Below are 16,815 nucleotides of genomic sequence, written 5' to 3'. Positions count from 1 at the left end.
GGAGCCAACTCGAGAGACAGAAATCCAAGCATAAACACTTAGCAGTAGCCTAGGCAGAGTAATAAAAAAGCGGAAGAGACAGCATGAAGCAGGATTTACAAGGGCATCATTCCTGGGTTTGGGAATGATTTAATACAATCACTACAGCCAACCGCAAATGCATTGAGACAAGTCATCATCAAATAAGTGGGGAGAAACATCAAACACAAAGTATTTTAATTAGTTTTCATAAATGAACAATGCTCTATAAGGAACTGAAGTTCTTAGGATGACTTTTATTCTTGTCCTGTTTTAAAATGGGACAAAGCTGGAATTTTGAATATTAATTCCTTCAGGTTTCCACGGAGCTTTAGACTGAATCCTTTAGGAAGCCATTTGATTCCTGGTTGTTTCCGGATCTAGAAGGATCACAGCATCATTTGGACCTCAGTTTAAATGTCAAGAAGTTTCTATTTTCATAAAGGTAGAATAAATGTGGTGAAAATCTCAGTTCAAGTGTTTTCAGCACTATCAAATCCAAGGTTACTCTTCATTCCTAAAGTAGAACTTGGATGACAAGCCAATATTGAATATGACCTTGACTAGCATCTATTTTTTCAGTTTTGATCCAGATGTTATACCCCTATAGGAAATTAACAGAGAGCATATATAGCAGATCCTTTCACCCTCAGCCAGGCCTTTGGCTGATATCTTTTCTATACTTTTTTTTTTTCTTTAGAGAGCTTTACCTCTCTAAAATTATTTGAAAAGGAGAGAATAAATTGCTTCAGCCTGTGTTTTTTTATCAAACACCCCAAATGTTTGAAGCTGAATATTTTTTTTTTTATTCCTTCCACATCTTGCATTATTGAAAAGTCACCCAAATCCTTTAGTTTAATGCCATGGATCTCCATCACAATGGAGCCTCAGAAACAGAAATGGAACTGGGACTTTCACTGAGATATGATGAATGGGATAAAAATACTGTACAAGCACTTCTTCCCCATAATTTTCCCACTCTGTCTGAGTTCTCTAAACCAGATGTCGTTTGATTGAGATGCGTTTCGCTGCAGCTACCTAGAAAGCTATGATTACTTTCCATATTCCTGGATCCTTCATGTTATTGCCTCCTTGGCTGACAAAGTGATCAGCCATTGTGTATGTGCTCAGGACCAGAAAAGCACCTTTCTAGACACCTTTTCCTCTCTTTTTCTTTCGCTTGAGGGGGCAGCTACAGTTAAGAGTTTGTGCTCTCTTCTAAGAGCAAGGATTACTCCCCAAAATTTTCTCGTGGTATGTAAGAGGGAGCATTCAGCTATCAAGAATAGAAATGATGATTGTGAATCAAATAATGGATCCATGTGGATCCTGTGATAATCTGTTGTTCTCAGAGAGCCTGACCGATTTACCTCACTAGTGTGCTCTTTCCAAAACGTGACCTGGACTAAGCTAGACCACCATGAGAACAGTTACATTAGATAAATCAAAGGGTGCTTTTAAACCAGTTTCCTTTTCCAGCAACGGGCAAAAATAGATAAAAAGAGAGTATGTGAAAGAAATACTTCCCTTGATAAAGCCTTCCAGTTTCAAGCAAGGTCCTAGGGACAACCTGAGCCAGAGGTTGCATCTGAATCGTCATATTTAATAACCACTATTGGACTCACTCATTTTTGGATGGTCACAACATGCTCTAGCAGCGAGCTTATAACATATTTATTTATGAAGAAGGCACTTCCCTTTGAACTTGTTTTAAATCTGCTACTTTGCAATGTCTTTTGTGCTCACGTGCTCCTGGTGTGAAAAATATTGTTCCCTATTCACCCTCTTGCACATTTTTCACTGTTTTATACGTTGCTCTCACACCCTCAGGTTTGCCCCCCTTTCAAGGTAAAGAGTCCTAGTATCATAGCCTCTCTAGAGGGAAGGCATTCCAGGCATCCCACAACCCTCCTTGCTGATCTCTGATCCTTTCTAGCTTCAGACTGTCCTTTTAGAGCTGAGATGATCAGAACTGTGCCCAGTATTTCAGCTACAAGCACGCCTTGGATTAATGCACTGACAGAGTACGCTTTCTGTTTTATTTTCACTTTCTTTCACATCTTTCACTAAATTTCTAACTGCTTTGTGACCGTATCAGAGCATCCAGCCGGTGTTTTCAGAGAACTATCCGGAGTAACTCCAAAATCCTTTTCAAAATTGCACTGCATAAACCCAGAGCCATGCCGAATAAATTTGAAGTGGTTGAAAATGTTTCTCCTTCCCAAATCCTCGTACCAGTTGCTTCCATGGAGAGTGACCTTTATGGAGGCTAGCACAAATGCATATTCAAATGGAGCTGTTCTTCTGTGAAAGCAAATTGACCATTACTCTTACCATGAGGTTTGTTTTCCTGTGTTCCTTTTCTGTCATTCCTATTTCTGCCTGTGCAATATGAAAACTAAACCCTGCCTACAGCCATTATTTAGGTCGCTGAAGGGAGGACTCTACTTTCTTGAACCAGATTCTAAAATCCTGCCCTTTATTTTGAAATGTTCCAACCTTTTACCTGATATGTGGAACAGAATCTCCCCAGAGGAGGACGGAGCAGCTATCAGTGCTCTCTAATTTCACAGGGAGGAACGGTACCATGACCTTTTAACAGCTTTCAGCCTCATTTGATCTGCCCAGCTAGCGTATATATGCTTTTTCCAGGTCAGAGACTATCTGTGCTGCCTTATCAAGGTTGATGACCCAGGCTCAGTGTCCTCATTCCTTAGTGGTTTTCAGCATGTTAAAATACAATGCCAGCATTTTCTTAGTCTCCCAATAGCTACTGAATTTATGGAGTGAAACAGGAGTTGGATGGCTGTAAACGCTAAAGGCATAGATATCGTCCTGTAGAGATGTAAAATACAGATAGCCATTACATTACTACTAATTTTTCCCTCTAGTCCAATAAGGAACCTACATACAACAACATTGTGCAGAGTCTCTGAACCTCCCAAGCAAAAATTTTGCTTTTATGTCTTATTCTCAGATATAGACCTCCTTAGTCTGCTGGCAGTGCCCCGGTTTCTCTGCCTGAAGGGACATCGGCTTCCCACCCCGCACAGAGGGAGCCTGCACACAGTGGGTGTAGAAGGGTGCTCTGGGAGCAGACCACAGCGTCCTAATCCTTAGTCATTCAGCCTCAACAAAAAAAGGCACCTGTAAGCTCATTTACACATTTTCATCTGGAAAATCAAGTATCTTGTTCCCAGCATGCTTTCGTTATTTCTCTCTCTCACTTTAGTCCAACAGTAGAAAGGCCTGAATTTGGTGCACACAATAGCGGTACCAGCTGTGCCTGCCAGAGGAGCTCCATCAGCTAAGATGCCTTTTCCAGGGTCTGTTTCCAGGTGCTTCTTGTCTAATTTGCAATGCCTGAACTTACACATTGTAAAGAGGAGAGGGTGGATCAGCAAACCCAAGTACAGAGAAAAAAAGAAAAAAGGATTTTCACAGGAGAGCGCTTTAAAGCCAGCTTCTAAAGATGAGAGGCGCTCTCCTATGACTACATTCAAGATGCTGACAGATTTGTCATGGGCCCAGGCAATATTGCTGGCAGTGATCACACTGTTCCCTAACACAGCTTCCATCAACAACAAAATTTTTTATAGGGTAACTACCTCAGTGTAGCAGGGCTCATTAAAACAATTTCCATGCTTGTGCGTGACATTTGGAAGCCTGCTTCTTTTAAATCCACACCTATAATAAACCAAAGGATAAGCAGTGCCAATAGGGATCTCAAGGTCGTGTATTTTTCTTCTCGTGTTTCTTATGGCCTTAAAGTGTATTATTTACCGAGCCCCGTCCTGATCCTAGTTACAGTATTTTGCTTGGAAAAGCATTCATTCCTACTATTTGGCAGTTTGATTAATTCCAGGTTAATAAGACGCTTCTCCTCCGCCTGCTTTGCCTGAATCAAGTCTGTGTCTCGTTCGCCTTTTTCCCTGACCTACAAATAACCATAACTGCCTGAGCCACATCAGCTACTTGCATTTTCTCTCTAAGCAAGTTGCTGGCAGTTAAGCAGCCTGTGACACAATTAGCTTTAGGTAGGATTGTCAGCTGCTCTCAGCCGGGAAAATAACACATGGAAAAGCAATGAAAGTTTGTGAATAGGCTTAAATGCCCGAGCTTCCAAGGGAAGGGGTAAGTGGGTTTCTAGCACTCCGACCTGACAGGCCTTTGGCATTATAAGCAGATGTGGCAGACCTACCTCAAAGCTTCTCAGAAGCATGCGGAAAATTGCACGGTGCCATCGCAAGGAGGCACAACCGGGCCTGACTCAGCTGCGGGACTGGGAGGCAGAAAAGCGAGGGGCTCCACTGGGGCAGCAGCATACTGAGAAGTCAACGTGCCTGCGCCCGCCGCCCCTGGGGATGGGACTAGACAGAGGATGAGGCGCCTCGGCTGCTGTTTCTGCGAGAGAGCTGCAGTCCCTTGCCCACACACTGTGCTGCTCGGTGGAGGCAGCCCCTGTCGCTTCGCATGTCTCAATGGAGGCAAAACAAGCAGCTTATGGCTGGAGGTGGCCCATGGCCTGGCACTGACGGCTAGACGCAAAGTGGAAATCTTTACCCGATAAGACTTGCTTTCCTTTACGAGCCAGGCTTTTACAGCGTTGGCAAACTGTAACCGGAAAAGCTGAAATCCTCCACCTTTGCTCTTGGTTTTGCCAGTTTTCATTCGTTTCATTTTACTTCTTCAGGCAGTCATGGTTTGACGAGTAGACTCGAAATGGCCTTTTGGCCATTCCAAATGGCGCCTTTTCTGTCCTCATGATAAAGCAAGCTGCAGCCTCTTCAAGCTATCTGTACTCTGAACGCCCCGAGCACATTTTGTGCTCAAGGGAGGCTCCAGTGTCAGAGCTTTAGGATCAGCTCAGGGTCTTGCAGATCGCCTGGTCCCTGTTCTCCTAGGAGAGATTCCTTAGAAAGCACTAACTGAGTGTCAACGCTGTCCCTGTATGAATGCTCTTTTCCGTACAGCGGCTGCAGAAAAGGATGAGATTTAAATTCTGTAAGCATAGTGACGACTAGCAGAAGCTACCTTAGATTAAAAAAACAAGTGACTTGAATATAAGCTCAGTGTTTGAATAGTATGTTTTCCCTGTTGGGCTTAACAAATTCTGTCCACAAATCTATATGCATTATACACAAATGTAGATTCGGATTTAAAATTCAGTGCTGTGCAATAATCAAAATTATTTGAAAAATTATATGCGTTTGGATTCATGTATACATTCAGGTTTCGAGTAACCACCAGAGATCTAGCTTATTTATATACAGCATTTTGATTCAGGGCTCCTTCTTCTTTTTGAAGATTGAAAGTGTTTGAAGACTTTATTTCAGTTTTTTTTCTTTAATACCATTCCTTTCACAAGGATGAAATAAGAAAGTCTTTGATTTGCCAGAAATAAGTGTGTTTATGGAAGACTTTTCATCTCTGCATTATACCTTGAAGTGTTTTGGATCTGGGGAAGACAGTATGAGCTTGGAAAGAATAACTCCACATTTGCACCACAATTAAGAATACAGTATTTATTCTACTTTTACCACTTGCAAAATGCACCAAAATGGGCACTGAGCAGTTCCTTTGAAAAACAAGTAAATATAAGCTGAAGAGGACAAATTAACCATAAACTTAGGCTGAGTACTTAGCTTGTCATTCAGAACTATATTCTCCCCTCTATTAACTATGCTTTGTGCAAGAGAGATTAACATCTGGTAAATCTACTCTCCTGAGCGTTCCCATAGCAGCACTGAATTTCCCTTACCTCCAGCACAAGGATAAGCTCACAGAAAAAAGAAATTATTGCTGGACATTCTTACCTGTGACTGCCACGATAGTACGTGAGATCTGTTGGCAATTCTTCTACTAGTGTGTAGTTTGAAAGTAACACAAAATATACTACTTTAAAATAAAAGCTATTGTCTCAAAAAACCCTTCAGGAAATCTGGAAACGTTTTAAGTTCTCTCTCCGTGTGACTTCAGTGCATCAAGCAATCTGACTTCCCTTGATATTACTTTATTGAGGTTAAAGGTTTTGGTGAGAAGACAGATGTTTCAGAAGAAACTGATCTGACCACTAAGAGTCGCTGAACTGTTTGTAACTGAGACTCAGAAGCAATTATTTTTATAATCACTTTTTCAATTTCAGGTGATGTTTCCATTTCTTATAGGAACGTTCAAAGTTTTCTACAAGAAGAGTGGGAGTTGGGGTTAGGGTTAGGGTTAGGGACAGATGCACAGTTACATCACTGCAGCACAGCGGCAATTTGGGATACCTTCCCCTACCGGGCGCTTTTTACAAACCTAACCCTCAGTCCCACCATCTCCAGCCTGTGTCCCTGCATCAGCAGATTATAGAAGGAGCCTTTCTTACTACTCCACAGTGGTTAATTATTTACACAAGTGCAATAAGTTCAACAGCAAAGACTGAATACTATGTAGCTGAAGATAGACAAGCAGTCAAGTCATTCATTTGGGCTCAGAGAGTCTGAGGTTCAAATTCTTGGACAGACATTCACAGATAGAGACTTGATCCTGAACTTCATGGAAGCCAAGTGAAGGCTGTAAATATGAAGTATTGTTTACTATCGCACAGGTAGTCTTTCTCTCAGTGGTTTTGGCCAAAAATTCCATCTTTAACCTTCAAGGATCTTTAATTCCCAAAATCTAACTTTTCCAGTGGAAAAGTCTTGATTGGTTCTGCTGATAATATTCTATATTTTATATATTAATATAACAGGGAGCAGATGTTTTTGGCTATAATTTGTTGATTGTTTCCTCTACTGCTAACAGCTGCTCTAATCTTACTTTAAAGCTAGGCTAATTTCTGTAAATGTTTGGGATACACACAAGTAATGTGAGGCTACGATATCTAATATAGCAGTGTATATGAATGGAATTGTTCAAGAAATATTTTATCATCTTGTTTAAATGAAAATACGATAGCTAAGCGTAGCTGTTCTTCTAGCGCAAGAACACTTCACAGTATTCTTGCTTTGAAAATAGCGTGCCTTAGCCAATTTACAGTGCAAAAAATTCAATTTGTTGAATCAGTTAGCATAAAAATGAAACTGTTATGCAAAAGAAGAATTGTTTCATGATATATGGACCTGTCAGCTCAAACTTGTGTCAACAGCCCCAATTTCTTTTACTGCTCCAACCCGACCAGACAAGAGACAGCCCCAAACCAAAAGCCATCTCAGCACTGCTTATTAGCTTGAGCTGCGTTAATATGGCTAAACAACTTTATACGATATTTGGCTCATGCCTAGCCACTTTGGAGCATAAATATGCTTCAACAAGCTGAGCTAACCAGAGCTCTTCCTAGTCCCAGAACCAAGTTTGAAAAACATTTTAACACCAAGTTACAGCACTTATTTCTGCTAAAGAGAAGGAGAGTTTTGCCATTGATTTGAATGGGAGGCGACTGGGCAAACTGTTCCAGAATATTGTTTCAAATATTTACTTACCCAAGACTGTAGGCTTCAGATCCCAGCCTGTAGGATGCAGCCAGCTTATTGATTGATTCAGATCCATGACTATAGGCAGCTGAGCTCTTGCTGAGGGATTCAGAGTCAAGACTGTAGGCAGCAGACCGTTTACTGTGTGCAGCAGAGTGACGGTCATAGGCTGTAGATCCATAGCTGTAGGCTGCTGACTCAAGGGCATGGGCTGAAGAGCCATGACTATATGCTGCTGAAGACTCAAGGCTGTAGTCTGCTGCAGACGCATGGCGATAGGCTGCAGAGCCCCTACTATAAGCTGTAGCTCCTTGAGCATAGACAGCAGATTTGCTCTTTGCTTCCTTTTGGTACTGGCTTACAGTGGACTGCAGTGCTTTGTGGCGGTATGCACGGTCATAATGCTCATGGTGTCTTTGGTAGAAAGGTAAAGACATCATGAGTGCCTTCTAATTTAGCTTTACTGCACTTTTCTGAATATAAAAATAGCAGGACAGTGTCTGAAAGAGAACAGATCAAACAGATGAAGACTGAACTCAAAGAGACTTTTGAGTTAGCATACATATAATACAAAACTTAACATAAGCTAACACAAAACTTAAAACTTTAAAGGTCAAACGCAACAAATACAGGGTTATAATACTTCCTAGACTTTAAGATGGCTTCCTATTTAGGTTTCAAGAAGCTCATGCGTCATTCATCAGGAGTAGAAATCCTCATACTATTGTGTCTGCTCATTTGTAGTTTACTGTGGTCTCCTAGTTATTGCAAACTATGGAAGCTTCTTCAAAGAAAACGTAAATATTTTTGTTAAATGAAAAACAGGAGAATAAAGTAATAAATAATACAATAAAATATGATAGATTTTAACAAGGTAAATTCACTACTTTATAAGCTGAGATCAAAATATATGAACATCTCATTCATTTTAGCAATTCAATTTTCAGATACCTTTTAATATCCAGCCTAATATTTTAAGAGTGAATTAAAAGCAGTAAGACTGACAAGGATGTCACCTTGTTTGGTAAACGTATATTACATTTTTTTTATTTGATACTAGAAATTCATTTAAAAGAGCTTTTCATACTTTTGCAGCTCAGTAAGGGATACAGTCTGTATGCACCGATTAGAATTCTACCATCAGGTTCATCAGTCAGACCCCTTTTTTAACCTAGAACCGCATGTTCAAGATCTTGAAGAAATTCCCTCCAGATAGTATCGCCATTTGGGATCACAGTCATCAGTAGATTATCTTGCAGTGTCTCATAGTAGGAAATTTGATCAGATGAGAGGTGGTTCCCCTTTCAGAATGGGAAGAGGGTTAAAGGCAGAAAGGATTCCCCTTTAGTTTCTTAAATGACAATCCAACCTTTATTTTGTTATTATTTTGTTTTGCTGTTGTTAAAACTGGTATCGTCTTCTCTGGCAAGGAAACTTGTCTATGCTAATTCCTCATAATAACATTTCTTTCTCCTGCCATTGGTGATTAGGCTTATAAGATGGAAAGGACTTTCAGTGAAGAAGCTAGATGGCTACAAATAAAAGTGAGCTGCAGTGAGGGAACTTTTAGAAAAGTATAACGAACGTCCAAAAACAACGGTGAGAGGTGCTTGTTGCTGTTTTTTTCCCCATCAGTTACAATAATATGGAACTTGTTCTACATCTATTTTTATTCATGTTAATGAAACTGCTTATCTGATATTTCGATAGAAAAAACGTTTACAGAGCTAGCGTATAATCTTGATTCCATGGAAATCAAGAATTTTGTCCCTGGTCTTTTGTCGCAGCCAAGATTTTGCTTCTCAGGTTTGTTTTTAGTAGTTGGTTGTGGTAATAAGTCGAACAATTTCAGTTAATTCTCTTTAATGACTAATCAAACTTAGACAAATTACGAAAAGAAAAAAACAGGATTTCAACTGTCCTAAATTTCAGGACCCACTCAAGGTCTAGGAACTGTTTTTCAACTGATAATAGAACTGAACTCTCAGTTTGCAGAAAGTTAACAATAAACGGAGAAAGTCATTCAGAAGTCCTTAAGTATATAAAAGAAATCTCTGATATCCTGACCATAGTGGAACTACGAATTCAAGGGGACTAGCTAATCCATTTACTCTATTTTTACCTGAGGAAGAAGGAGGAATAGGAAAAACTGTTAGCTCATTGTTCCCTGCAGTGAAAACTAATGCTTCACTTTAATTTCCTTATTTCTCCTGATGGCCCTTTTGCACACAAGTCTAGCAAACCCAATGAATCTGTACAGAATCCTTTTTTCTAATACCTATCAATATTTTGTGTTGCTTTTTGATTCACTTTGTTGGCTTCCAGTGGTATATAGTTCCTCTTAATTTGCCTCCTTTTATAACATTTCTTCTCTATTTTTCTTCGTTGCTTTCTCTCCCGGCTCCAAAGAGTTAGATTTAGGGATTGCAAGCCAGTGTGACGTCTGCTGAGCAAAGTTAAATCCTACAGATGACTCTTGTTCTACTCACGGAAAGAAGAAGAACATGAGCACATTCTGTTTTCCATTTGTAAAGCACTACAATTTTTTTCCTTCTTCACCTGCTGTATTTGCAGCACTGGTTAGCTTCGTCATGGATATTAACAGCCACACTACTAACAGCCATGCAGTCCCTGTGGCTCAGGGATTTCCACAGCTTAAGGATTCAAGGTAAGGAACTGATCCAGAAGTATAAAGCACTGCATATATTGCATATTAAAGATAAGTTAAATGAGACATTGATATTTATATATTATAACAGCAAAGAAGAATCAGTGGATTTAAAGTCAACATATTTAAAATGTATAAAGGTAACCTTTTTCTTCCAAATACAAAAGCTCTGGACTAAAGCTATGCCTCAGAAAAACTGAGTTGGATTCATAAAAGGATTATGCATTTATGTAAGTAAGAGCTAAGACACTAAGATATGAGCTGAACAGGAAGCCAGCTCCCCCGGTTCAAATCAAAGGCCAATGGTTACTCATGAGATACAAGAGGAAACTCTTTTCATAGGTATTTTATTACACTGTGACTGTTTTATATTTCCTCTGAAACATCTAGCATTGTTCACTGGTAAGGATCAGCTACGATAGTCTGATCCAATGTAGTAGGTAAACGTTTTTGGAAATAACAAGAAACTCTGAACCTCCTAAGGATTTTGCTCCTATTCAGAGCACTGTCTGCTTGTGGAATTGGCTCCCATCCCTTATGTTTTACAAAATTCATACTACCTGTGTCTACCTACTGTGTGGCCCACTAATCAGGCTCCTTCATATGAGGGTAGCACCCCATCTGAGATCTGTATAGGATTTCACATTTGCAGAGCCGGGCCTAAAAATATTAGCTAGATGCAAGTTCATGTTTTGGAGCCGTTATTACCAGCTGTTGGACTGAATTTTCAAAATGACAGCTAAGTAGACAGCCTACAAGTACAGAGTTCTGTACTTGTTTGTAGGCTGCAAATAAACACTATAGGAAATTATTTTATTGGCATTATCTGTTGCACTACTTAGCAGTCTGTATAATTCTTTAAAAATGAACTCAATCTGTTAGTGAAAACAGTGAAATAGGAAAAACAGAAAAGCTTATAAGCAGGAGAAAAAAAAAAGTAAGATTTCCTTCAGCTCAGTCAATAGTACTTCATCTCCTTTACAAATCATAAAACATCCCATGCAACTAGAAAATATTTAGACTATTTACACATTCCCTAAGGCCAAAGAACTCACACAACAAATTCCTCCTGTATCTCAGTAACTCAGGCTTCATTTGAGAGTACCGTAACAATCTGTAAGGACAGCTGAGTTGATAGTAAGTAAACCAATGCACTACTTTGCTTTGTCTGAACCTGCAGATTTCTTCAACTCAGTTCCACAACTCCCTCAAACAACTGCTGAGCTGAGAAGATTAAAGGGAGCTACTATCAGCTTGGCATTACAGATTGAAAATAAAAATAGCTGAACATGTACATTCTTCTGTCGTAAAGGAACACTTACCGGGACCCAAATGAACAATAACAAGTGGAATAGTTCTGAGGTGGATGAATAACAGAAAAACACAGCAAGGGTGAATCCAGCAAAGAGGTAGTCAGGACCAGGGCTAAGGACTGGACTTTACAGTCCAGAACAAAAATAATGCCTGCGGTCAGTGGAATGCCAGAGCCCCAGTCCAGACCTTTTATGGCCAGGAGGCTGATAAATATAGCATCGAAGAGGGAGAGGAGAGACAGAGACAGATAAAGATACTCTGCGCTGTCTCTGTGCAAGCACATGATGACGACAGCTTCCAACTGAGTTCTCTCCTTTTAAGTATCTTCACTACATTCAGTGCAAAATCTGTATTCCGATTCACAATTATTTATAGGATTTTTTTTTCTAAGTTACATCAGGTTTAGAAGAGAAAAAAGAAAATGTAATGTGTCATGAACCAGAAGTAGGAAAGATCCATCTCAGTATTGACCTTTGCCATGGTGCATGCACCATGTACTTATTTCAGCTAAATGACAGACAACATAGAGTAGTTTCAGCAAAACTCTATAAAGCCATAGAGGTGTTACTATACGGCTGTGTACTTTATTCTGTTGACAGTGCTATGTTTTCATCGTCTTATTTAAGATAAAATTCTAAATTAAGCAGATGACCTCATGAGGCATTTAAGTAGATATAAACAATGCAGCCTTAAGAGCCAAATTTTTTTTCTAAACTCTAAACAGTATTATCTCTGCCACACCAGGGATAATTAAGTGGGCTTTTCTTCTTTCATTTCAGTTACAGCAGTTTGGCATAGAAACGTACAATCACTGTTGCTGAATATTACAGCAGAATAATTTCTGTCACCTGGAAATAGCCTTTAATACGTGGAATGCACTGTGACTTTATTGTAAATATATATTTTCCTCCGCATACTTAATATTCAATACAAATGATTAGTCCGCATTATTTTGCACATTCGCACTGAGAGAGGTGTTAACCCTAACTCTCAGTTCTTAGTTGTTTTCCACCCACCATGCAACACAGCTGAAAACTTTCTAGATCATCATCCTTTTCTGAGGCATTCCCCCTTCTGGGTGGAAGTGGCAGTAGCAGGTCTGGACTAGACCTGTGACTAGGAGCCTCTTCTGTATAAAGTCTCTCCGGTATCCTCTTCACCTCAGCTTCCTTGATTCCACCTAAAATCTCTTTGGTTCCCACACTTCCAGAACCTGCCACTAGCTGCTTGTTCCCTGGGCAGCTACTACCTCCTGCCTCAAGCTGCACCGTGCAGTAAGGTCACCTGGCTCCCCACCTGCCACGCTGGGAACTGCTAGCCTCGATTCACCATACGGGCTTTTGGTGTTTGCCCCCTAGCACAGGAGCTACGGTCAGTAAAAAGTTGGACAGCCCTACAGATTGGCCACACCTGCAATTGGAGGAATGAAAAGCTGGAACCCTAATAGGACCTTTTCTTTCCCCGGGCCAGCCTGTGATTCCAGCCCTCCCTTTGCTTGCTGCACTCCTAGGTGAAAACAAATGTTGAACAAGAAAGGCATTCCTCAGATTGTATTTTAGCCTGCAGAAGTAGGGGGAAATAAATTAGGGGTGAAATGAACCAACATCCGTGTGAGTTTTCCACTCTCAGCGCTGAGTCGACACTTCAGTTGCTGTCCCATCTCTGGTCTCAGATTCCCCACTGCCACTGCTCATATTGGAGACCAGCCTGCTCTCCTTCTCACTATCTGCCATGACAGACGGGGATGGAAAATCGTTACATCATAAATTTAGCAAAACCCACCTGAAAAAGAAAGATTTTTCTCATCGCCGCTGCTTCACACCTTTGATCGCTAGGAAATATCCTATTTCACACCTAAATGTGTTCCTGACTGATTAGACCTGTCTAACTCTGTGTTAACATCGCCCATCAGTCTGACTATTTATTTTCCCTTCCTGATGCTTATTACCCTGAATGTATTTTGAGAGCAAAAATGTCCCCCTCATCTTTTTGTTCTGCTTAGCTAAATAAATAGCTCCTTTACTCCTTTTCATAAGTTAGGCTTCTCGTTTCATTGCTCATTTACTAATCCTTCTTTGTGCCTGTTCCTGTTTGAATTCATCTTTTTCCTACCCCATGGGTGATCTGCGCCTTACAGGACTCCAGAGGAAGTTTCATTAGAGCGTTACCCTCCTACTGTGACACATCTCTGGCTTCACTGGAAAAATGTCAAACGATAGCTTTCATAATTGCATTGGCTTTTTTCACATATACATCTGGTGACTCATCCTGACTGATTAAAGTCTTCAGGTATTTTTTCTCTTCTGTCATTTCCAGCTGAGGAAATCTAATGGCATCTTACGTTTTATGAGCTGACACTTTGTACTACTGAATTTTATCTCTTTATTATTCTTAGCCTTACCATCCATCTCTTCCTGTATCATATTCTAATCCTTCTTTGCATGGTGGATGCATCTCAATATTATGCAATCAGCAAATTACATCAGCACTTTCTTATTTTTCTACTAATGTTGCCCGCAAAAATATTGAATAACTTGGCCTGAAGACTATTTATTCCTTTCCTAGTAGAATTGCTCCACCTGATTCTTTCCCTCTCAACAAAACCTGTTATTGGTCTTCTGGCCATTTTCTTGTCTGCCCTGCACTTCTGGTGTAAATCCCCCATTTTAATTAAAAGCTTTGCAGGTGGCGCAGCATCAAATCTAGATGGATTAAATCAGTTTGTATTTCTGTTTAGAAATTATTTATCATAGTAACAAAAAAGATAGGTTCCTTGATCTGTTCTTGATTCTGCTTGTACTGATCTTGATAGGCTATGTGATTTATTATCACTGAGCACATTCCATCCAAATTTCCATTTTTCTCCAAAATTTGGTAATTCTTTCCTCAAAATTTGTTTTAAAGCAAAATTTTATCAGAAGTCTTACAAGTTATTGATTGTTGGTGTATAGATTGGTTTTTCATTAACAAACTATTTGCCCTCTCATTATTAGTAACATTTGCTCCACAAACTCGTCATGACAGCTGGAAGTGTCCCATAATAAGTCATCTGCTGGCAGCATTCATTTTTCCTCACAACATGGTAAGATTTCTGTTTGTATTCAAACCTGACACAGAATCTATGGCAGGCTCCTAGAACTATCTCAACAGAAAATTTTTATCATCTCTCAGAGTGTCTTTGGCATATCCATACTTTATCCATCCATATGCTCTGTTTTCATTTTATATAATACATCAAAACAAATGGATGTTAAGTGATGTCCCACCCCATATCCATCTGTTTTTCCTAAACAACATATATCCTTCGGTACCTTTATTCCAGTAACGGTTGACAGTTTCTGTTATCCTTACTCTATTTGGCTTTATATCTTGCACTAGAAGTGTTCTCATTTCTCTGTATTTCTCAGCAGCTGCTAGGGACCTAGCAGGCCAAGATCAGTTTACCCACATAGCATGTCTTTATCCAGGGAAAATGTTCTGCTGTGTAGTCAACATGAGAATGGAGGGATTCTTGCCCAAAATATGATGTTTGTCTTTGACCTACCATGAGTCTGTAAGCCAGCTGTGGCTTTGGAACTGGTGACTCATTGTAGCATGACCCCGTAACGAAGGGAGGCATAGCAATGAGGCTCACAGAACCAACGGACAGGTATATTTATATTGTTTTTTTTTTATTTTTCAGCCAAAAGCCTGAGGCTATTCTGCCTAAAAATTTGGCATGACCATAGCTAGCCTTTTGTCTCTTTCAGAATTCTTGTGTCCTATGCACCTACTGTTACGGTAAGTTTGCCAGAAATACTCAAGATGCGCTACTGCTCAGGGAGACATAACTAAAAGTCTCCAATTACCATTTTCAAGAAAAAAATAACAGATTCTTTGACCTGAGACATGCAGTCTCGGGACTTGATTCCCTATTGCCTTGCTTGTGATATTTATACCTGTGGGAAATCAGGACAAGATTGGCTTAAAAACTGCTTCCATATATTTCAATTTACGTCTACATTCCACAGACACAAATAACAATATGAAATGAAAAGCTGTCAGCAAACAGACCCATTTTATCTTCGTTTGGGTTCAGTTAGGCACAGCCAAAATCCCAAATGCTGAAGATACATCATTGCAAAAGTCTGGCTCCAGGTATCTCCTCAGGTTGTCATTACTATTGGATATATACATTTCAGCTATCTCAGCTAGTCTCAAATGTAGAACTGTCACCCAGGAATATCATCTTACTAATAGTTTAGGTAGTAAGTACGTCTTTGCTCCCTAACCAAGAAGCCAACAACTTTTAAAAGTGTTTTACTTTGGTTGTCTTACAGCTTTCTACCCCAGTAGAGCAGCAGCAACAGACTATTTCTAGATCAGCTGTTTCTGAGGAACTATTAACAGTCTTGGAAAGACTGGTCAAAACATCTTGACAGATGACTGCTGAAGGACCAAAGAGATGTTTCAAACTACGACAACTCACATGTAGAGGACTTGACTGCTGTAAATATTTACTCCTGCTCCTGGTAGTAGCTCCTGCTATTTAGTTACACAGTTTTTAGAATGAACTAAAACACTTTTAAACATGAGGTAAGTAGTCTGGCCAAATTATTTAGATACTTGTCCCTTCATTTATCGTTCAATAACTTATTTATCATTATCTTAGATGGTGACTTTGTATTGATTGTCTCTCCCATTCTTCTTACCAAAAGTCTTCTAAACTGCATGACTTCATTACGAAGCAAATGAACTATAGATATCGCTTTACTTACAGATTTAAGCCACTATTACACTAATACAAAGCAATAGCCTCCAATATTACAAGGATCAGTACTACAGTAATTCAGGCATAGCTAATACAAATCACTACGTAGGCTATAATAACAACTCTCATTTTCCTCCTATGGGTCTTCATATCACTTGCTGAAATACTTCTGAAACAACAAACAATTTCTACTATAGGAAAGGATCATGGGAGTCCCTCGATAGAAAAAAAAGAATTGTTTTAGCTATCACACTTGCAAATGGTTTCAAATATAGTAATTAAGCCGAACAAAGTTTCAAGGAAAATTTGCATCAAAATTTACAAATGTTTTATTCAATACATCCTGTAGGACTGAGACATGAGTTTTAAAACATCAAAAGCAATTAGGCATGAAAAACTGTTTCAGAAGATGAGGACTTAATGGAAAGAGATCTAGTGAAGGAAAGATGAAGAGAGGAAAATAAACTGGAGTTTAGTATATGAAGACCAGAAAATGATACATTGAAGAAAAGGAGGAACTAAGATGGAAAAGATCTGAAGGATAAAGGCACAAGTCAGAAATAATGTTAGTGATTATTTATCATGTGTGATTTAGTTTTAAACTAATT

The 16,815-nt window shown here is 39.5% G+C and overlaps 1 protein-coding gene and 1 long non-coding RNA gene across 2 annotated transcripts in view; one reads left to right on the top strand and one right to left on the bottom strand.

Moving 5' to 3' along the window:
* The window catches only part of MYOM1 (myomesin 1), an 80,239-nt gene extending 68,600 nt beyond the window's left edge, over window positions 1-11,639 (bottom strand). The window contains exons 1-2 of the mRNA XM_009667099.2: window positions 11,466-11,639; window positions 7,485-7,975 (exon numbers count right to left, since the gene is read on the bottom strand). Coding sequence (XP_009665394.2) covers window positions 7,485-7,915 — 431 coding nt within the window. The 5' untranslated portion in view covers window positions 7,916-7,975; window positions 11,466-11,639. The remainder of the gene's footprint in view (window positions 1-7,484; window positions 7,976-11,465) is intronic.
* On the top strand, window positions 9,959-15,237 carry LOC138066012 (uncharacterized). The gene is made up of 3 exons (XR_011139147.1): window positions 9,959-10,143; window positions 14,451-14,539; window positions 15,140-15,237. It is a non-coding gene; the product is annotated as an uncharacterized lncRNA (long non-coding RNA).
* Window positions 15,238-16,815: the final 1,578 nt, after the last annotated feature.

This window comes from Struthio camelus, chromosome 2 (genome assembly GCF_040807025.1).
Source record: "Struthio camelus isolate bStrCam1 chromosome 2, bStrCam1.hap1, whole genome shotgun sequence".
Classification (NCBI taxonomy): Eukaryota; Metazoa; Chordata; class Aves; order Struthioniformes; family Struthionidae; genus Struthio; species Struthio camelus.
Note: the sequence above shows the minus strand (reverse complement) of the source record. Positions and strands in the feature narration are given on the sequence as shown.